This window comes from Rousettus aegyptiacus, unplaced genomic scaffold (genome assembly GCF_014176215.1).
Source record: "Rousettus aegyptiacus isolate mRouAeg1 unplaced genomic scaffold, mRouAeg1.p scaffold_m13_p_4, whole genome shotgun sequence".
NCBI classification, from domain to species: Eukaryota; Metazoa; Chordata; class Mammalia; order Chiroptera; family Pteropodidae; genus Rousettus; species Rousettus aegyptiacus.
The window spans coordinates 3,970,191-3,992,697 of NW_023416307.1; the positions used below are offsets into that span (position 1 = coordinate 3,970,191).

At 51.2% G+C, this 22,507-nt stretch overlaps 1 protein-coding gene across 2 annotated transcripts; it reads right to left on the reverse strand.

Moving 5' to 3' along the window:
- Positions 1-397: 397 nt before the first annotated feature.
- Positions 398-21,885, reverse strand: CHAF1B (chromatin assembly factor 1 subunit B). Of its 2 annotated transcripts, none has more exons than XM_036219153.1 (14): positions 21,807-21,885; positions 20,797-20,989; positions 20,211-20,343; positions 17,981-18,098; positions 17,503-17,606; positions 13,967-14,063; positions 12,760-12,844; positions 11,395-11,488; positions 10,228-10,297; positions 10,041-10,132; positions 7,990-8,152; positions 6,722-7,195; positions 5,236-5,330; positions 398-4,727 (listed from the first exon to the last, which is right to left on the reverse strand). In XM_036219153.1, the coding sequence occupies exons 2-14, from the start codon at positions 20,920-20,922 to the stop codon at positions 4,636-4,638; spliced, it is 1,743 nt and encodes a 580-aa protein (XP_036075046.1). In that variant the 5' UTR covers positions 20,923-20,989; positions 21,807-21,885; the 3' UTR covers positions 398-4,635. The 2 variants fall into 2 exon arrangements, with proteins under 2 accessions (XP_036075046.1, XP_036075047.1); XM_036219154.1 differs by lacking the exon at positions 21,807-21,885 and adding an exon at positions 21,148-21,387.
- Between the last annotated feature and the right edge of the window lie 622 nt (positions 21,886-22,507).

Genomic DNA, 22,507 nt, shown 5'->3' on the forward strand with positions numbered 1-22,507 from the left:
TTTGTGGCCATCTCTCCACAGCAGGGCACGTAGGGCCGGCTAACAGCTGCACCAGCTCCCCACGTAGTTGCATTATTAATAGCCACTCTCCAAATGGCAGACAGGTGATTTCCAGCCTTGCTTTCCATCTCCAAACACTGCAACAGATCTTTGGGGATGTATTTTTGTATATCTGGGAGGCACGGCGGATGTTATGTTTGTTGGTAATGTAGAAAAATGTTATTGACTTTTTTTGTTTTGGTTTAGAACTTAATAAAAAAACTTTTTGAGGTTTAGCTTCTTCAAACTCATTAAACCTGTGGCTACATTTAACATGCACACCTTTTAAACCCAGCTATGTGAAATTCCCATGGAGTGCTGACTCGGTAGATGGCTTGGATTTATACAACTTGTTGGATTAACCAAAAAAAAGTATTTAATTACATAAACAGTAATAAACCTGGAAATGTACTTCAAATAGATAATATACAACTTTCGTAACAATGGGATTAAACATTCTTTCATCGAGATGACATAAAATTGGGTAATAAATTTGACAGTGGCGTGACGGGCTGGCGATGGCGCCCCCTAGTGGCTTGAGTGCTCATTTCAGTAGGACCTGAAATCCGTCCTTCCTGTCACTGCAGCTCACGACACTGGTCCCCACTGTGCGGAACCAGCTTTGGGACTGGCTTCAGCGACACAGCAGTGACCTGTTCCCATAGCCCCTGGGGAGACGCGGACCGACACTGGAGCTGAGCGGCAAAGTTTCCTTCAAGATTCATCTTCCCCTCGGGTACCCGATAGGTATTTTCCATAAAATCAGTAAACTCAGAGTATTTTTACTGCCCTTCACTGCTGCATCCTCCAGCTTGCGTATCTCGCCTACTGGTTCTCAGCGCTGACTGCCTGTCGACTCTCTCGGCGTCCTGCTAAATGCACGTGCCGGGCCAGGTGTGTCCGTCGCCTGATTCTGGACAAAGCCCAGACTTGCGCTGGTTTTATTTCGTTCTGTTGGTGAAGGCCCACAGGTGATCTGGTGCACGGCCAGCTGGGAGGCCCTGGTGCGGATGCGGTGGGTGGGAGTGGGGAGAGGAGAGGGAGCTGTGGGTACGTGTGGCCTGGAGGGCTGACCCCAGCGACGTCCCTGCAGGCAGGCAGGACCTGCCGAGGGTGCTGAGTTGTTTCAAAGACGTGTTACTACACTTGACATGCCTTTCCTGGGTAATGTTCTTTGATAGAAAGAGACAGCACGCCGTTTTGGGTATTGAGAAAAGATGGCACACGGACCCCATAACCGTAACTAAGCATGTCACCGCAGCTTTGACGTGACAGTATTTGTTGCTTCTCAGTCTCTCAGAGCCAAAACGTGAGGGAAAAAACCAGGACTCCCACAGGGAATCCCGGCTAGCGCTTTTCTCCCCGCGCTGCCCGTTCGCGCTGACGAAGGCCGGACGCCAGGCGCAGAGGCCCATCGCGATGTGCTGGACAAGCTCCCCTCCAGGTCTGGCCACCAGGGGCTGAAGCCAGTGTCCAAGGCCACTCTGGCCACGCCTGCTCCAGGAGCCCGACGGGGACGTGGACCGCTCAGAGGCGGCGGGGCTGAGCGGCCCTCCTACTGGACAGATCCAGTAGGGACAGTGACCGCCGGTGGTGAGTGTTCGTGTGCGCGCACACGTGCATGTGTGTGCATGCGTGTGAGAGAGAGAACACAGCTGCCCGTTACTCTGACACTCAAGACGAGGGAAGTGACGGCTGGTTCACCCCCCAGCCGCTTAACCCCATTTCTCGTCTCTGTCCCCTACCTGTTCTCCCCCGCCCTCCATGACCTCGGAGGCAGAGTCCAAGTTCTTAGAACTGTACACAAACGTCTTTAGAGGAAGCAAGTTGTCCAAGGTCTAAGTTAGAGACAGACAGACACACGGTGGGAGGAGCAGAGACTGAAACGGGCAGCAGGGAAGGGAAGCGGCAGGAGCACTGGGAGACTCCGGGTGGGGGAGGCGCGGCCCGGTCGCCCTCTACCGCCACGCCTTCCCCACCTAAGAGTCCAGAGCCACGGGCTGGGGCCCTGTGTTGTTTAAATGGACGGTGACGACTATTTCGGTAAAAAAGGTCTATAGCATCGTTAAAATGTGAGTGCTTTCGGCAAGGACAAGGGGCGCAACTGAGTCACTGGAGGACTGGGTGTGACTTATGCTCCTGCACGCTTCCTGACTTCCCACTGAGGTGCCCTGCCCTGGCGGACATCCCTCAAGAGACCCCTCTCACAATGGCCCGGGCGTGGTCACCCACCGTGGGCCCCGGCATGTGACGGTGGCTTCACCCTTCGCCACCCGCTCTCCTCACTGCTGCCCGGGCAACCCCGCCAGCCTTCCTCCTGGACACACGGGTGAGGGGCAGGCCCCGGTCCCCACTGTCACACTCCCAGATTCTGGGGAACGCAGGTCAAGTCCTCCCAGCTGTCTGCCCGAGCCTCGCCTGCTCTGGCCACCCAGTGGCGGGGGCTCCCGACGGCAGAGCCGCTGGAGGGAGCTGGCAAACTGCACAACGAACAAACAAACCCCCTCCGCAGATCTAGAACTCGGAGGATGTCCTTCATACGGTGCTGTCCGCCATCAGGGGAGCCCTGCCCAACCTGCAGGCAACGGTCCCTTTGCAGAGGGTCACCCAGTAAACTACCGATGGAAGCCACACCTGTGGATCAGGACACCCAGGTACCGGCTGGGCTTTTATTGCGACTCTGTAATTTATATTCAAGGTGACAGTTGACGAACAGGCAATTAGTGATGCCTCTAAACACTTCAGGCCAAAGGTGGCCCTGCATGCAGACCCCCAAGCCCTGCCATCACTGGGGCACAAGAGACAGACCCGAATCTGGCTCCTCTGCGGGTGTGCCCTGGGAAGGAGGCCCGGTCACCGAGAACACGGGATCCACAATGACTCCTGTGTGCACAGGGATCAACGACTAAAGACACACCTCGGTCAGCCGCGGGAATCTGAGACCATGGTATCTCCCACACATCACCCTTCAGGTTTGGCAGCCCTGGCAAAGCAGCTTTTCTGTCAATCAGTGATGAACCAGAGCATGAGGAAGAAAAAGCTTTCAGTTGAAATGCATTTACCAGAAGAGACATGTCCAGGGAAAGCTTTTTCTCTTGATTTCCTAGTCTTGGCCACACCTCAGAATCACTCGAGGAGCCTGAAAGAATCCCGATATTCAGATGACGCCCCAGCCGATCCAGCCAGACCCTCCGGCGCAGGGACCCGGGTGTCCATATTTTTGCCAGCCGGAGTGATTTCAATGTGCAGCTAAGGTTGAGAACCGCTGGTCACGACAGATACTACCTGGCGGTTTAAAACAGCTTCACACTGAACGTGGGCCCCACGTGCGTTACAGCTCTGCACACACGCACGGTCCAGTTCTCTGCAAGTTATTCCCATCTGCTGCTTTCACATCTAAAAAGGAGGCAGTTCTTTTTCTGGTTAACTAGGTCGCGGATTAAGTAACAGACTGATGCATTTTTCCAGGTATTTTCTTTGTTGCTGAGGATTTGAGTTAAAAAGAGCGCGTTCTCCCCCGGGTCAGGATTCCCTTCCGAGGCCTGGTGGGCGGGTCCGAGCGCCCCGCGGCTGCTGCTGGTGTCAGGTAGGGAACACCCTCAGTGGCATGGCTCTGTGCTCACTATGCTGAAGTGACAGACACCGAGCGTTATGACATTCACCTGTAACACCCCTTCTTGATGTGAAGCAGCAGCACCAGCTTCTAAAGTGGGGTTCCACCCAGGTGCCACACTAGCCACCTCGCTGTCACCCCACCCGGTGGCTCCTGAGCTAAGAGAAGGTTCCTCGCTTGACTGTTTCCCGCAGCAAAAATCGTCTCTTCCCAACAGAAAGAGAACATGTCATCGTCCCAGGGGCGGAGAAAGCAAAGGCAGAGGCGTAAACTGCTAAGTCACGTTTTGCTTTAAAAATTCAATCTAAACAGTTAACCTATTTGGATACCAAACTGTATCTACAGGAAAATCTCAACTCTCTCCCTAAGAAAAGCAAAACGAAATGAAACAAAAGCACGAAGAAGGAAATATTCCCAAACAGTAGCAAGGGCTCCAGCCGGGGGTGAGGTGATGGGGATTCCCGCCTGCACCCCGCTTTCTCTGCTTCACTCTAGTTTACCAACTTTCCAGAATGAGCATTATTACCTGTAAAATTAGAAAGCAAACATAACAAACTTCCAAAAATTAATCGACTATTTAGAAGCTAAAGCTAATAACCATTCAAACACTCTTAACATTCCACAGAATAAAGCTTCGCAAATTATCGCCGATTCCAGCTGCACTGAGGAGTCCACCCACGAAGCGCTGGCGCTTTCACAGAAGCAGGTCAAGGGAGGACGGACTGATTTTCACGGCAGATAATGGTGAACTGCTCCAGTTTCAGAAACTCATCAAAAAGAGGATTTAGTGTACTGAAATGTTCACATCTCCAGGGTAAAACTGTATACCGAACACGAGAGCAAACGTACTGCTGGAGAAAAACCAGTCCGCATGTGTCTTCAGTTCAGACGCAGTTTCCTGGCGTTCATCGGGCTCTGGCTCGTGCCCCTGTGCACGTGTGGGTCCCCAGACCTGGCAGCCTTCGAGCGCAGGACGAGGCTCATCAAGGGTCCAGACCTTGGGTGCTTTCTTCGTTGTCGCCGAGTCTGGGCCGCTTGAGCTCCAGGGGACTGCCCTGAGGGTCCCCAGGCGTCTCTGAAACATTAACAATCGTGAGGCTGGGAAGCAGGCAAAAGCTTCTGTAAGTTAAGAGCTGATGTCTATGAAATAAATTTTGTGCCCAGACAAGGAACTAAACTGCCTGGCGAGGTCCTGTATGTGCATAAGTGGAGGGACAGAGGGCAATGTCTGGTGACATTTTAGAATGTCATGAGTCAGGGGATGGGTACCAACAGCCAGGGGCACAGCTAAGCACCCTACAATCACAGGACAGCCCACACAGCAGATACGAGCTGCCCAGGACGTGGGCAGTGCCAAAGCTGAGAAGCCTGACCGAGCCACCCACCTCGCCGTGCATGCTCTCAGCAGCAGGTGGCTCCCTGCTGAGAATGGACAGGCAGCCAGTGAGTCTGGGTGATGGGTCTAGTAAGATGCATCCTTGCTTTCTCAGAACTGACTTAAAATTACTGCGTGGTAATTTCCAAAAGAACAAAAGCGAAGATGTTCTCCTTAATTATATGAAACCAGTAACAGCATCACTTACCTGACTGGATTTCTTCTGGGGAAGGGGCAGAATTCACACTGGCTGGTACAGAATTCGGCGAAGTATCTGTCTTCAAGGGTATTAAGTTTATTCTCCTTGATCAAAAGTAGAGGGGACGCAGTGAATTAGTGTCGTAGGAGCTGTTTGTGTACGATATCAAATTTCAAAACCGCCCAAAGGGAAGATTTACCATCTGCAGCTGATCGTATCATGCAAGAATTAAATAAAACGTTGATGCACCCACTTAATAACTAAAGATCATGTTCACATACCAAGTTAAACCATCACATTTATAACAGTCAACTTAAACCTTAACGAGCCAACTAAAATTTTCAAAACCTGTGTTCTGTTCATTGCCAGTGGTATGCTGAATGCCCCGTGGGTGCTGCAAATAGAAAGCTGAGACATGGCATCTACTCCGGAACGCTCCAAAACATAGACAATTCTTTTCGAAGTCTACATTCTTAATTTTCAACAATCATTATTATTATTATTTTTTAATTACAACTGCGAGAAGCTTGCAGGAAATTAAGAGGGAAAAAACTTTAATGCCAAAAATATTTCAAAAATACCTTCTCATTCCCTTCCCCCACTTAAAAACAAATAGGAAAGAAAACTGCTCGTCTGCAGAAGAAAATCAGATTCAGAAAGAGCCAAACACTCCCAAGCCATAGTATGATCTGCAATGAAGTCACGTGAACAGAGCAGAGAGACCCACAGTGCTCCCGCCATCTGTCACCGCCACCCCGTCCCTCGGGTGGACCCCTAACCCCGGCCACCTCCCAGTACTATCCGTCCAGCAGGTTGGGAGGCAGGAAGGGGACCGGTGGAGAAGGCAGCACACCAAGCAGACGACCGCCCTCCCTGTCACGGGGGCTGCCGCTGCCGGATGGCAGACACCTGACGGCGGAGACGGCTCTGCCTGCCACACTGGCAGGCAACTCGGGCACTCCGCGCCCGGCTGCTGTGAACGGGGAGAGGACATCCACACCATCGCCTGGGGACTCTCTGTTATTCGACCAGACGTGCTGGTCACCAGGAGCCAGGCTGCGAGATGCAGCAAAAACCGCCTCGAGGTGTCCCCCTGGTTCCCTCCCTGTGGTGACGTGCCCGTTACAACTCCGGGCAAGGAAGCACGGGAAAAGAGGGAGCACGCTTCCTGCCTCAAGGGGCAGATGTCCAGAGCTTTCCAGAGCAAGGTAAAGGCGGAGGCCTCCAAGGGCGGAGTTCACGGGCGAAGGACCGTGAGGGCTGACGACACCCAGACAGTCTAAGTGCCGTGCACAGGGGTCTGGCCCTGACCTTACAGGTAGGAAACGGGGGGCCCATAGAGGCCTCGAGCGAGGAGGTGGCACTCCCAGACTGGGGCTAAGAAGCCTCTCTGGCAGCAGTGCGGCATTTCACCTGCTAAAGGCTGGGCTGCTTTCAGCACGAATTTGGTCTTTCAAGTGCGGTGTCGATGTCTCCTTCCGTCAAAAGTTCTTACCGGGGTGTCGTCTTGCTCCAGGCCTGCAGGGTGTGCAGAGTGACCCTTCGGGATGGCTGGGCTTTCGTGTTTTGACTGCTGGGCTGCAGGGCCTTCTTCTCCTCTGAAGGCCCAGGCGCCGAGCTTCTGGCGGCAGAGGCAGCGGAGGGCATGTCCTTGGCCGTGGAGGGTGACTCCTTGGCAGTGGAGGGCGAGTCCTTGGCCGCTGCTGGGGTGGGGGCCTGTTTCGCCTGAGGGGGCGTCTCACACGGACTGCTGGGGTCTTGGATTCTGCCAGTGGGCGTTCCCTCCCCCGGTCTGGGTCCTGGCGAGGACCCTTGGTGTGTCTGACTTTTAGTTTTCTTTGCTGTATCGGTTCTCACACTCAAATCTGGCTTCTCTTTCAAAGGTATTCCAAGTTCATCCTTCTCGAACGTCACGAATGAACAATAACCATCCGTGGAAGAAATGGCCAGGAAGGCCCCATCGCTGGACCTTTGTTCCCAAAACAGGAGAAAAAGTCAGAAACTTTACCGAAGTCTACAGGCCACTCTTCACTCTCATTACTAGTTAGAAACGCGAAGTCTGAGTGACGTCACAAGCTCTGCCCGAAGGTGGGTCGGAGAAGAACACGACCAGGGCAGCGTCTGTCACTTCTTCCTCACGCCCTCTCCTCTCCCACCCCCGTCACGACTCTCTAAGGCACTACGATCTCTCTGCTCTGTCGTCAACGCACCTGAGTAAAGGTAAAAATACCTTTTTTCTTTTTCCCAAAAAGAAAATTAAAATAAGGAAAGAAGAGTTTAAAGAGTAAGAAGAAATGGCTGCTGTGTGGCCAGGCCTCGGCCGGAGCCCGAGCTGGGCCTGAGCAGACGGTGGGGCTGGGTCAGGGCACCAGGGCCTGAGGACTCGCGGGGAACGCAGAGCAGGGAGGGACGCCTCGGGCCAGGCCCAGTTCTGGGCAGCAGGGGCTCACGAGCGTGGGCTTCCGCCCCGACAGCCTGGCGAGACCCCCACACCAGGGAGCCCCAGGCCCCCTGATTTATGAGAATTACATTATCCCCACGGGGCAATCTGAACGGCACCAGAACCCCGGCTGCTACAACAGGAAGCGGGATTATAGCGACTCAGAAACGGCTTTCCTGTGCACGTCGACTCCTTTTAAAAATGGTGAGGAAGGGCCAAAAAGTCCTCCGTAGTGGTGAAAGGCTCCTCGAGCCGGGGGTGTGCTCCAGGGTGACGTTCGCTCTACCCGCTCCGTCCCCCTTCCCTCGGCGCCCGCCACTCACCAGGAGATGTCGCTCAGCGTGTGGTAGTGTATGTTAGACACGTAGCCGAAAGGGAATTGCTGCTGCGTGTCGTAAAAGAGCACGGAGTCTTCAGAAGCCACTGCGAACACCAGGCGGTAGGGCAGGTGCACCAGCTCCTGTCCCTGCTCCTGTGACTGTCCGGCTGCAGGGAAGGCGGGCACGGGGACAAAGGAAGGACAGTAAAACGAGCAAGGACCAAGTTCCCAAAGGAAACAAGTAACAATTCCCCCCCACCACCACCAAAAGTCCCCTCCCAGGGGACATACATAACATAATTTGACTAAAGACTAGTTTGCTAGATGCTTTACAGAAAGATTTAGTTCTTCGTATTATTTTACATATGAATGTATGAATAAAGGACAACCGTGTATGAACAGTGAGGACGCTGGGCCATGACCCGAGAATCACGGGCGCCAGAGGTCCAAAAGGAAAAGGGCAGAGGATGTGCGAATGAGGCGTGCACCTGAGGGGTCACTTTCTTATAAGGAAAAATAAGGGTCACGTGGAAACATTTGGTCAAGTGATGTCTTAATGCCCTTTTGAGTGAATTATATTCATTCACATAGAGGATTAGAAAGTTAAAAACAGCTTCTGCTTCCAGCCATGTAGTAAAAGGGACTTGATTCGCCCTCCGGTTTTTTTAAGACATCAGCCACCAGGCAATGAAGGGCAGCGATCTCTGAGAGATGGGAAGCGAGCGCACTAAGTCACTAAGTCCTACGACTGCCTCGGCCTGCTTCCTGGAGTCCCCAGGCCCAGCAAAGGGAAGGGGAACTCAGGTAGCACCCAGCAGACGCCCCGAGCTGAGAGGACAGAGCCTGGAGTCCGGGCTGGCCAGGGCGGCGGAGCTCACGGGGTGGAGGAGCAGAGACGGGAGAGCTGCATGGACCCACAGGGGCCCCCTCGTCTGCGGTTGAGCACCCACCGAGCAGTGCAGTACACGTACGTGAGGAAGTGACCCAAGGCCCATGCAAGGACAGGACAAAAAGAGCAATCCCCGAAGCTCACACAGGCCAGAAACAGCGCGTGTCCCCACCAGCCAGAGTGCAAAAGCTCCTACGTCACCGGCACGGATTCAAGCCCTCAGAGGCTTCCCTCAGAAGTGCGGAAAGTCGCCCTGGATTCCATGCTGCTCTGATCCCACCTACCAAGGCTTCGCGGCAGGACCCACAAGAAGAAAAACGTTTCCAGGTAACTTCGCTGCATCCCAGAATCAAGCTCAAAAATATCCGTAAGAATAAAAATATACCCAGCATCCGATAGGGTAAAATTCAACGTCTAGCATCAAATAAAGAATCACGGGGCATGCAGAGAAGCCGGAAAACATGATGCACAATGAGGAGGAAAAAATAAACAATCAAAACTAACCTTTGTGCACAAAGACATTGAGAGTTATTGTAAAAACTGTAGTCCATAGAAAGATGGAGAATGTTAAGCAGAGACATGGAATATAAAGAAAGACCCAAAAGAGAACTCTAGAGATGAAAACTAGTGTCACAGACGGAAAATATACTGGACAGGACCAAGGGCAGATTACACAGAAGAAAAGATTAGTGAACTCAAAACACAGCTGCAGGGGCTATCCAAAATAAAACACAGGGAAAAATATCAAGCAAACAGAGCATCAGGAAGCCGTGGGATAACTTCAAAAAGTCTAACATGCGTAGTCAGAGTCGCCGAAGAGAGAGATAAGATGACAAAATACATCTGTAGAAATAACGGCCCAAATCTCGCAAACTTAGGGAAAAGAAAAATCCAATTCATATGTAATAGTATGCATAAAAAACTGACGATGAATAACATTCCACCTGCTTCGATCCTTAAAGCAGCTTTAAGCAAAGAACGCGTGTTTTTGTCAGTGCAAACAGCTGACGCGTATTTTGGTAACATCGGTCTCCACTCCAGCTCTTAGCAGTACCTCACCTGAACCAAGTCCACACACTCGCCCTTCCCCGCTAAGATAAGATCCAAGCCACCACCCCACCCTGGTGACCTGCCTCGGAGAGAACCTCAAACCACCTCTGATGTACCTGTTTCCACCGCCGGCCTCAGCTCAAAGTAGACGGGACAGCAGCGGACCGCGAGCGTCGCTTTGCCGGGACAGGGGAGATGAGCAACCGGCCTAAAGATCCATCGCGGTTTTAGAAAAGGGCACCGTTACTCAACGAAAGCGAAAAAGAGAAGGGAAATGTTTCAAATCGGTCTGCAAGTGCTTACCTTTTAAGATTCCTCCTGGGGAAAATATAAGTTGTGTTCGTTACATTTTCACCAGATTCCACACATCCGGCTGGGGAGGCAGGGAAGGGGGGGGGGGCAGGAAGGAAAGGCGACGTTTTAGTAAACTCTTCGCCAGTGAAAACTCAAGAGCATCCAATTCTGCTTTGTAAAATAATTTTTCCAAAAGATGTGTATTCCCTGGACAAGGTTTTTGTGCCCAAGAAGAAATATAAGCACAGGCTGGGCTCGGCCCTTACTCTGTTTCTACCCGCTTGTCACCTCACCTGAGGGGCTCGGCCATCCCCCAAACCACTTCTGGGCCCGGGCAGGGAGAATATAAAGCGGGAACCCTTGCTACAGAACTCCGCGTGAGAATCCAGCCACATGCGTGCTGAGGCGCGGTGACCGCATGCCCAACCTCAGTCCCCTGGCTTCTGACCTCAGTTGCCATCCAAAGGCTGAGACTTGGGCCTTTTCCCATCTGCCTGACGGAGCCAGGAAGAAAGCTAGCCTTCCATCTGCCAAAAGCTCCTGCCCCTGCAGAAGCTGACTCTGCTCCACACTCGACAGCTCTTCTACACTCACCCCGGGATGTACATAAAGCCAGGTCAGACCTTGGCAGAGAAGGACCATCAAGACTGGTTGCTCTTGGAAACGTCTCCCTGTGTTATGCTGCTATGTCCTGATCCATGTACACATACATCATCTTACATGTGACCATTTCATATCAGCTGGGGACAGCCACCGACAGCACCAGCATCTCTCTCGTCCCCATCACACCCCATCCTCTATGCCCAGGTAGTCGCGCTGACATACCACGATGTCATTTCTGTATTTCCTCCATGCTCACATAATCATTACAGCCAGTTATAACTGAATTGCCTGTGTAAGCATATGGTGGGGTGTTTTTCAGTTTATTTTACAAAATGAAGTATTATTTAGAATTTTCCTTATTTTGCTTTTCTTAGTCAACTACTCATGAGAGTTAACCTGCATCGCATTAATGCATTATTTTTCCCTCTCCTAGCCTCTCTAGTTTTCCTCCTCTTATATTTTATTTTTATTCTTATTTTTTGCCTTTATTCTATATCTACACATTAGACATCGGCACTCACTCTGGAACCCCCAGACCAGCGTCGCGGCAAGGCCCCGGCTTGTTCAACGCACCTGGTGTGAGGAGCAAAGATCCATCAGGAGTGAAACTAAGTCTACGGAAGAATGACTTCATGCTGTCATCGTGAAACATCCGGTAACTTCTTGCCTGTGGCACAAAGTTTAATTATCATTCTAAATCTTTACATTCACGATAAAGGGTTATCAATTCCTGGATTTTTTTCTTTACATATTATCATTTATTACTGACATACTAACAAATGAAACAAAACTATGTTACAAATCCAATAATCACGCAGGACTGCGAGAGAGTAATCCCTCACGAATCGATTGCCCCTTCTGGTTAAGGAAAGCTAAATGTATGTGTGTGCCTGCATGCTCGTGTGCTTCTACAATTAGGTTTAAAAAACCCCTGGAAGAACTCACGGCACACTGTCGACAGTGGCTCAGTGGGGATGGGACCCGGCGAAGGCAGGAGGGGGACTAGGAGCTCTTCGCGTGGTATCTGTGTGTGTACATTTAGTATTTCCAGCTGAATACTTTTTTAAGAGAATACAGTTGATTACTTGATTATTAAACGGGCAATCACATCATCTTTTCAAACATTTCTTGAACGCCTGTGTGAAAGTTTTTGCCGCCATTCACCAACCCTTCAAGAAAATCAAGACTTTAATCCTCAGGACTCCAAGGAGGCATCACTCGTTTACCTTACAAAGTGCGTGACCTCTGCGGCAGCCAGCGCACGGCCCAGCGGCCTCAAGCTGCCGCCCTACGGCTGGATTTGCGGCCCAGCCCTTTTCTGTGCCAGGAACCGACTCGCTCCCTTTGGCCTGAGTGCCTGCCTCAGTGGTCTTGACTCCTCCAGGATGAGGGTCCTATTTCATTTGCCATTCTTGCCGAGATTGAAATCCCTCCTATTCCTGAACACCAGCTCAATGGCTGGGTCTCTGCCGTCTGCTACCTGAGTTCTCTATCTACCTGCCAAGTGGCGGACTGCCCGCTGCCGGACGATCTAGCGTGTGACCCACCTGCCTTCCGGTGTCCGGTGCTGGCTCCTCCGAGTGCTCGACCCTCACTACACCTCAGAATCCCAGAGGCCCTGCCTACCTCAAGCCCAGTGAGTCATATTTCGGTAGGGGGAGACCAGGCACCCATATTTACCATGCTTCCCAGGTGACTCCGCGGTGCAGCCAGGGTAGAAAACCCCTGTCCTCCACCATCAGCCCTGTCCCAGCCCCAGATGTCCCATCTCCAGGCAGACGAGACCACCCCACAGAGCCTGGACTGAGAAGAAAGCTTCCTGTGGGGCAGGTGTCAGGTCCCTCAGACAGTCACTTAGCTGCAAGACATGGAGGTGCTCACGACTTTCTAGGTCTCAACTAAAGTCCTGTGACAGTGGAAAGTCCAAATATTCCATACCTCTCCTTCAGCCCCTATTCCAGACAGCATCTTTGAAACATTAAAAGCCACACGTTTCTTCTGTATGCTATACACCCTCAGGATCCTAAGTAAAGGAGAAAAGTGATTCATCTCTTCTGGTAAATTATGTTTCACATAGAAACGATCTATAAACAAAACTGAAGGCCGCTTAAATAAGTTTTGGCTTGCAAAACCATTTACCAATGACTTTCCCATTTAACTGAATAATTATGACAGAAGTATGAACAAGCCAAAAGACAGCACTAATGAAGTGGAAAAACAAGTCATCGTTTCATTTTTCTATTGCATGTTTCAACTTCTCAAGATGTACTTTATGTCTAGCTTTATTTTTCAGGTCTCAGACATTTGGCCGGTGGCAATAAGTATGACTGTGATGAAGTTTACTTTGTGTTGAAGTCTCATGCTCTAGAATTTGCGAGAGTAAGGAAAACACCAGCAGATAAACTTGGTTGCTCATAACTCATATGATTCCCACTAGTTAACCAGATTGTTTCACTCCTGACTGCCTGAAAAAAACACATACATCAGAAAATAAATGATATCTGAAATACTACAGAAGAGTTTATGAAAAATACACTCTAACTCTTCCACAGTGCTCTCAGTCCACGGCCATCTGAAATTAAATTTGCTATAATTAAAAGTAGTAGGGAAATATTCAAAAGCACTATTTTGATTGATGAGTAATATGCCTGGCACCTCTGATTCTTTTAAATCTTTGTTCTAAGAACACAATTAAATGCAATAATACCAGTAAACACAACAGTACATCCTCCTTTCAAATGAGACAAAAAATTTTATTTTATATTAACGAAAATGGAGTCATTAAAGTCACACATAAAATAAACAGTCCAACCCTACCACTAGGTACCTCTACTTGCTTAAGGCATGTTAATACAAGACATTTTTGCCCACGGAATTCAAATTTAATTCAGAGCTTTTTCTGCATTCATTCACTCATTTGATAAAGATGTACTAAGTGCTAACTTCATATAAGGCACTTGTACTAATTAGTTTCCAATTTTTCTCATGTTGTAAGATTAATGGTAAAATAAAACGCATTATATGAAACCGAGAACAAAAGAATCGAAGCTAGAGCACAGTTTATGTTGGCTGAGTTGTGATAAAATACCTCTGCAAAGATTTCAAGTAAACAGATGGAAAGACAATTTGCCCAATACCAACGTACCTGTCACAGCTCAGGGTAGCCACATATTGACCCAAAGGATCCCAGGTTACTCCTTGTACATAACTTTTATGTTCATTAAAAATTGAGATCTTCTGTCCTATGAAAAAAAGCACATGACAGCATCACCAGAACCTCCTCAAGCACAAATGGTGTACATAGCTTAAACATTACCGCCTTTATACCGTTCTGTCATTCAGCAGGTGGTCACTGGGACTCGACCAAACTGTGTCAGGCTCTGGGGACACAAAGATGACTCCACACAGCCCCCACTCGCAGGCACTCAGAGCCTGACGGCAGAGACAGACCCACCGACAGGCAAGCACACTGCGCCGTCATAAGACTGTGCTTACGACACACAGCAGCAGGAGACAAGCTGCACCCCGGGTCAGGCAGGCCAAGGGGTCACTGAAGCGGGGACGAGGTATCCTCCGCAAACCCACAGGGTGAACGCCCGCTTACGAGCAGTGACAGCACCTGAAACTGCTGGCGGGTACGGGGAAGGGCCAAAACGGCCAGACAAAGGCGGCGGGAACCCGGTGTGCAAGGGCGAGGCTCTGCGTGGTGGCGACGTGGCCAGAAGGAACACCACGAGGACGCGATCCGACTGTAAAGACGGAAACGGGCTTCGAAAAGGGCACAGCGTGTTACCAGTCAGGAGGCGAGAGCAGGCCGGGCGGCGGCCTGGACCGGAGCAGTGCTCCCACGGGCGGACGCGGACTCTGCGGGAAATGTTTAGAAGGAAAAATCCAGCACGCAGAGATTATCTGGATACAAAGAGGGAGTTACGACGCTCTGACATTCTTTTAAAAAATAAAAACAGAAACTAAAACAAAACAAACACCTCTTCTCTGAAGAGAGGTCTACACTCACTCCGCCATCTTTCTCGCCTTCCCGTCGCTCAGCCCCCTGCAGCCCACGGCCGCCACCCACGGCCGCCACCGCCCACGGCCGCCACCGCCCACGGCCGCCACCGCCCACGGCCGCCACCGCCCACGCCGCCACCGCCCACGCCGCCACCGCCCACGGCCGCCACCGCCCACGGCCGCCACCGCCCACGGCCGCCACCGCCCACGCCGCCACCGCCCACGGCTGCCACCCCCTACAGCTGCCACCGCCTGCACTACTAAAAGTGCTGCCCAGCTGTTGCCAGTGACGGACACATGTGAATGCGCTGGGCATGTTTCAGGTGGGCTTTCCTGCCCCGGCTCCTTGAAATGCATTATAGGGAGTCTGCTGAGATTAGGGTGCCCTGGGGTGAAGAAGAGGCCTTGAGGAAACCTGTGGTGGTTTGGGGGCGCTATTGAGGAGAAGAGGAAGGGAAGTCCGACCTCCCAAATGAGAGGGGGTGGGGGATACCGAGACCCCAACAGAGGCTGGCGCCGTCTGCGGGGTGGCAGGTTTTTAACCACGTGCTCAGCCTGGGACTAGGACAGCAAAGGGGGATTGTAGCACCGATCCCGTCTGGGGTTGTCTCGGTGGGTCGGATGGAAGGGAAGGGTCCGAGGGAGTGGACCGGGTCCATACACGATCACCGTGGGGAGCAGCTCTACAAAGACGACGGGAGGGCCCGGGGGACCTGACGCCTCTGGGACGAGGAAGAGCAGCACGCGAAGGTGCTGAGAGAACTGCAGGAGACGGTTCTGATGGGAGAGGGGGACCCCCGGCTTAAGGTGTCGCTGACAGAGCAGTTAAAATGACAGACGCCCTCAGAGAAGCCCGGCGAAGGGAACTGTGGACTGACATGACGTGACAACTGTGGATTAAGCAAACGTGCTCTTTGGAAGACTGCGGCTCGGATTTCGGGGGCACCAGGTGATGGGCGATAAAAGGGCTCACACGTGGAATTCCTTAAATAAAAAACCTTTTGACCTTAAATAGTTTCGCCTATGTCACACATAAGAAAAACCCTTTACCAAAAAAAAAAAAAAAAAAGGGAACAGAAAGAAAAAGAGCGAGGTCTAGGACGCGACCTTGCTTTCCACACTCCCCGCCGACCCGGCTCTTCCCCCGGTGTCCCATCTCAGGAAATGGCACCAGCATTCACCTGGTTGTCAAAAAGCTCGGAGTGACGGCCAATGCATCAAATGCTGTCAGCTCTTTCTTCAAATGACATCCTAACCGATCCCTTTCTCAGCCCCTCCGTCACTAGCGCCCCGGGCCAGGCCGCTGCCCCCGCTCTCCCGAATTACTCCTATACCACTAACGGGTTCCCCTGCTGCCGCTCGTGTTCTCCTAGGATCAATTTGCCACCTGCCACCCAGACACATCTTTTTAAAACAGAAATAGAATCCGGTTACTCTCCTGCCGAAACCCCCTCGGCAGCATGTGTCATACCTGGGATATAATCTAAACGCCTTTCCATGGTCTGCGACCCCCGGTGGCCTGGCGCCTGCACCCTCGGTTCCTCCCTTCCGCCCCCTCCTGTCCATTATCCATCTCCTCCCACGCAGGGCCTCTGCATTTGCTGCTCCCACAGGCTGGAACGCTCTTCCCCAAAATAACGCACGTGGCTGGCTCCCCGACTTCATTCAAGCCTCTGTGCAAACACCACGTGCTCCGAGGGCCTCCCCGGATCCCACATTCGCTCTCCCGCCCCTTCGCTGCACCTTCCGCCACCTGAAGTATATTCGTCTGACACCTCGCCAGAGCGTGGCCACTTGGTGTATTTTTCCAGCACCCACGACAGCGCCCAGCATGCTGGCAATGTCCAAGGTCACCGCAGCTGGCTTCAGGGGGGTGCTGGGTGACAACGGCCGGGTTTGGGGATGGGAAGACGGTGACACTGGTCCTCCATTTTGCCTAATGTCGGGGACTGATTGGAAAGAGTGACAGAGACGAGACGGATGGCCTAGCTGGATGGCGCGGTACCAAAGGAGCCCTCTGACGGAGTGGACGGACTCTGGCCTGAGCCAGCGCGGTGGCGCAGCGAGCCCGCCAGGGCGCCCGGGCTGTGAGACAATGGGCGGCCTGCGCAACACAGGAAATCAGAGGGAGAAGCTGGGAGAAAACACGGAGCCTGAGTAACGGCCTGCAGGGCAAGGCACGGGCCGACTGGCCTTTGACGTTTCATTGTTCTTTTTATAGTAGCTGTAACTTCTCTCCTGGTTACTCTCCCCAGTTAGGGAACAGGTTCTTTAAACAGGTGAGGTGCCCTTGGCTTTCCTCGATCTCCTAAAATGGAAACCTGACCCTATGTACCCCCAACATGGAGCATTCAATGCCCCATTAATTATGACTTGCTAATCTTCCCAAAATCCTAAGCTTCACCCAGGCAGGGCTCAGCCCTGTCCCCATCATGGCTGTATCCCCAGGAATGTGGGGTTCGCTTTGTTCTGGCACCAGTAACTCATGACATCACTGTCAAGCCTCAGACATTCTGCCCAGGACCTTAAAACTGTGTTGGATCCAAGGCACATGGCTAATCCCTAACCTGTTGCACCAAACACCTAAGAGAGCTCACTGAAGAAACTCTTCTTATGCCTTTAACGATAAAACGGGTTAGGCTTTTGAGATAACAACAGAAACTTAGCAGCTACCTTTACTGACGTCCCATATGATGGCCGTGTTATCCACAGACGCAGAAGCCATGAAATTCCCATCGGCTGCCCAGCAAATATCATACACATCTTCCAGGTGGCCCCTAGAATCCAAAGAGGAAAAAGAGGGAAGAAAAGAGAGGGAAAAAGTATCAAAAATCTAAAGGCAAATTCAGAGACTACACACTAGAATAGGATTTTAGAAATTTCCACTGGAACTATATTAGCTATAGCTACAATCTGCTATCTTGAAGGATAATTTGATCTTTAAAATTGATTCCGTTTTACTAGGGAAAAATTTGTAGCAGAAACGAAGAAAATCCATTGTAGTCATGCTTTTATCTTTTAAAACCATTCTCTTATTTGTTTTGCATGAGTACAAGTTTCAAGTGTGATATAAAAGTCAAAATGCATGTCATTTTATTTTAACGTACTCAGAAGGTAATGAGGAACACGCCCGTGGTCCCGCCCCAGTTACCTCAGGGTTTTTACCACGGTCCAATTCTCCTTATTCAGCTGAGTCTCATCCTCATCCTGAAAAGCAATCTGCTCTGGCTCCTTGTTGTCATTCACCTTCCACAACAGGATGACGGCGTCTGTGGAATGACCCAATTAAAGATGAGCCCTGCTTTACTGCACGTGCTTCACTTTGGGGGTTTTTGGCTACTAAACAATATTTATGCTGTTCAATAGACACCGTAGCCACAGCAATTTAATTTACTTCTAAACATCTAGCCAGGAAGAACAGGTTTGTGTTCGGAACTAAACTCTTAAATCAGCCAGATCCCGTCTGATCTCGGAAGCTAAGCAAGATCAGGCCTGATTAGTACTTGGATGGGAGACCGCCTAGGAAGATTGGGTGCTGTAGGCATAAAAATAAATAAATAAAATAAATTTAAAAATTTTTAAAAAGGGATTGTAAGCTGGCAAGGTCCTTGTGATCTGTGAGGTCAACCAAGAGCTGCCTTGCCTAAAAATAAATAAATAAAAATAAAAATTTTAAACTCCTAAATCAAACTCATACCAGATCAGAGCTATACAAAGTCACCTTAAACAGAAGGGTCCCCAGGCCAATAAAACACCACTGCGAAGTGACCGACGACATTAACAAATCTAAAGCCATAACCTATGAATAACTGAATAGGAGAAAAACAAGGAGCCACCAACACGAAGGTTGGCAGATCGTGTCTAGGTGTGTAACCGTCATTAAGTCACTTGACGTCTCAGTGTCCTCACTATAAAACAGGGATAATAACGTTATACCTCCCTCGGAGGGCTGCTGCGAGGATTGCGTTAATATGCATAAGGCACTTACGATGCAATGAGCGGCACACGGTAAGCCACGTGTGTTAGCTATTAATACCACACATGCATCAGACACCTTAGCCTGACGTCATCAACTGTCTGAGTCCTCTAGTTCCCTGGGTTCCGACCCCACGCTCAACCACATAACCTGACCACGAGTTGGCTTCCCCTTGGGAATATACACAAAATGGAGTCACTTTAACCACTCTGCTAAGATTATTAGCATTATGAAGGTTGAGGCATGAAGAAAGACTATTCTTGTTCTAACTAGCCTGGTAACGCAAACTCTTTAAACTTTCCAGTCCGGCGTGTCAATGCCTGGCTCTACATCTGGACATACACCATACCTCCAGATAACCCTCTGATTGCCCACTAAAAAACGCACATGGCCAGGCCGCCTGACATCCATTATCCAGACTACCAGACATGACCAAACTTCATGGTGCCCGTCCTATAGACCAAGGGTCCCCAACCCCTGGGTCGCAGACTAGTGCCAGTCTGTGACCTGTTAGGAACCAGGCCAAATAGCAGGAGGGGAGTGGCGGGCAAGCAAGCAAAGCTTCATCTGTATTTGCAGCTGCTCCCCAGCGCTAATGTCACCACCTTGGCTCCTTTTCAGATCAGGCATTAGATTCTCATAGGAGCACCAGTCCCTGGTGCCAAAAAAGGCTGAGGATCACCGCTCTAGACAACTTGACACTCGTCACCTGGACGGCCTGACACCTGACCGATAACCGTCCTGGACCAGTCCTAGGGCTAAGAATGCAGAACTGGTCATTCTCAAGAATGTGCTTTTGGCTATAAGAACTCTTAACTTTGCTTCTTCTTTGGAACACTTGCAGGTTTTTCCCTAGCTGTGTTCCTAGTATGCAAACTCTAAGACCCTTGAATAAATTTCCATCATTATTTTTAACTCTTTTTGAGTTATTTCAACAAATTTTATACCCTTTAAGCACAAACAGAAACTATGAATCAGACTATTCCCACCTAACAAACATAATTTTTAGGGCCATTTGGACAATAACCCCTGAGCCAATTATTAATTAAACAGAGACATAGAATGGAATGTGATCACTTACCATTACTAAACCAACAATCAAGCCAGGCCAGAACAGTTGCTCGGGACTCTGACAGACTGATATACACCTTCTTTTTGTCTCCAAATCAGCCCCGTAAGAGCAAGTGGGAAAGGGGCCATTTTCTAATAGGTCTTCTCAGTTTAAGCTGCTGTCCTCCAGCCTATCATGATCCCCAGGGCATTATTTTACTAAACTATCTAAATAATAGATCAAGAGGGTCAAACGACCTCTAAAATAAAAAAGCATATCTAGCTCAAATCTCACTATTTAACATGAGACACGTGGTTATGTGGCTTCTAAGGAATTCTGAAGGACAATACTCACCATCTCCTCCTGATGCTAAAATCTCTCCATTCGGAGAAAAGCGCACAACATTGACAGCTTTGGTATGGCGAAGAAGATTGGACAAAAATTCAACAATGGCCTTTCCATCTGGTCCTTTTTCTACCTTCCAGATCTGTTGATACCAAAACACTCATTCGGAGAAACATACAATGAGCACCTACCATATTGTGCGCACTGAAGTAATACTATGCTTATTCTCAAGACGAAAACGTAGTTTCTCTTTTGAAACATAAAATGAAGAAAGCTCTTTCTGAAACAAACCAATATTCCCATTGCCTGCTGTCCTCTCTCCCACCACTTTCTAGTGCAAATCGGTCCCCAGTGGGAACCCGGCTCAGGATTCTAAAATGAGGGGCATCCAGGCACATCAATCTATAGGAAACATGAGCCAAGGAAGAAAGCTGCTTCTTGTGCTCTCGTTGTTTACTCAAGGCCCTGAGAACTTATTCCTCTGGATTAGATGAGGAAGTGTTTTGAGTTGGTTGACATTAGTTTTAAATCAAAGAGTGGAGGATGCCGCCGTCAATGGTGCTTCCCTGTGCCTTTCTAAATCCACCCGATTTACCCTAACGGCGGTGTCCACCCCGGCGGAAGCCAGTCTGTGGATCCTCCCGGCCGCGCCGTGCTGGAAGTCCAGGCTGTACACCGGCTCCTTGTTGTGCCAGGCTATTTCGCAAGTGATGACTTTCATCCTCCTGAGTCTTGGAGGGTCAAAAATAGTCCTCCGGCACCGTTCGTTCTCCAAAGAAAGAAGGCGGCTGAAAATCATTGGTAACGAATTGAGTATTATAGCAGGAAAGATGAATTCAACCATTATTATGAAGCAGGAACCCTGCTACCCATTAAAAAGACACGCTGTGCTGGGAAAGGATGTTAATGGGGGACGCTGACGCGGCGCCTTGAGAGTTCCACCTACGTGCTTTGCAGAGCCGCAGCTGCTACACAGATGGTTCTTCTCCTGCGTCCGGAAATGCAAAATGGAACAGGAGTGCGAGGAAATAAAGAGGCCAGGCAGGCTGCCCTCGGCTTCGTGGGGACTGCGGGGCACCCCGACAACCGGAGGCCGGGACGCCCGGGAGAGGGTGCTGCGCGAGGGGGCCGCAGGAGTAGGGGCTGCTCGGGGGAGAGGGATGCGGCCGGGCCGCCCCGAGGAGGCGGATGCCCGCGGGAGGGCGCCGCCGAGGACCCGGCTGCCGGGCGGAGCGGCCAGAGGAGGGGGCTGGGGCTGCGGGGGAACCCACGTCTCAGGGGCGGGCGGCCCAGGGCAGGCGGCCTCCCAGAGCAGGGGTCCCCCTCTCCTTCCCAGGCCGCACGAAGCAGGGCGTTTGGCCCGGGAAGCCCAGACCAAGGCGGGCGGGGAGAGAGCGCGCGGGGCCGGAGAGCTGGGCGGGAACCGGCCGCCGGAGCGCGCGCTGCTCCGGAGCTGTCTCAGGCCCCGCCGCCTGCCCTCAGCGAAAGCCTCTCGCTCCAACCCGGCCCGGCCCGGTCGGGTCCGGTCCGGAGACACGCGGGGACGCGGGGACACGGGGACGCGGGGACACGGGGACGCGGGAGCCGGCGCCGCGGAAGCAGTACCTGCAGGAGAGCAGTCAGTCGGCGGCGCCGCGGCGCGCCAAGCTTCCCGCGCGCACACAGCCCCCGCCCCTGCGTGGGCGTGGCCACGGACGCCCCGCCCCTGCCCCGCCCCCCGAGGACCGTCCCACGCGGCTGAGTGGTCCAATCAGGGCTCGCGCCAACGCCTCATTCATTCCCGGCTGAACCCACGCACGGGTGGCAGAATGCGTGAGCTCGCCGATTTATTCGCTCAATCATTTCCTCCCTTGTTGACTCATTGTTTTAGCAAACATGTACTGAAAATCTGCTGCACGCTGGACCCAGTGCTGGCGCTGGATACACAGTGGATAGGGAAGCCGACTCAGACTTACCCGCAAGGGTAAAAAGGAAGGGAAGTCCCGTAGGACGGCGGGGGAACTGTAATTCTGACCCGCCAGGACTACCGAGTCTGTCTTTCACTGGTGCAGCGAATATTGTAGAGCTGTAACCTACTTCAGGCCCTGTCTTGGTCTCTGGAGTTTCAAATATCAATAATAAGACGCAGAGGCTATCTTCGGGCCTCCTGTGGTTATGTTCACAAATAATTACAATAAAAAGATAAAGTGAAAAACAGCGTGAAAGGACAAATGTGCTGTTACAGTTCTGAGGACGAGATTATTTCGGATTCAAAGTCTCGAAGTTTGAAAAGGGGGCATTTAAAATGAGCTTCAGATGATAGAGTT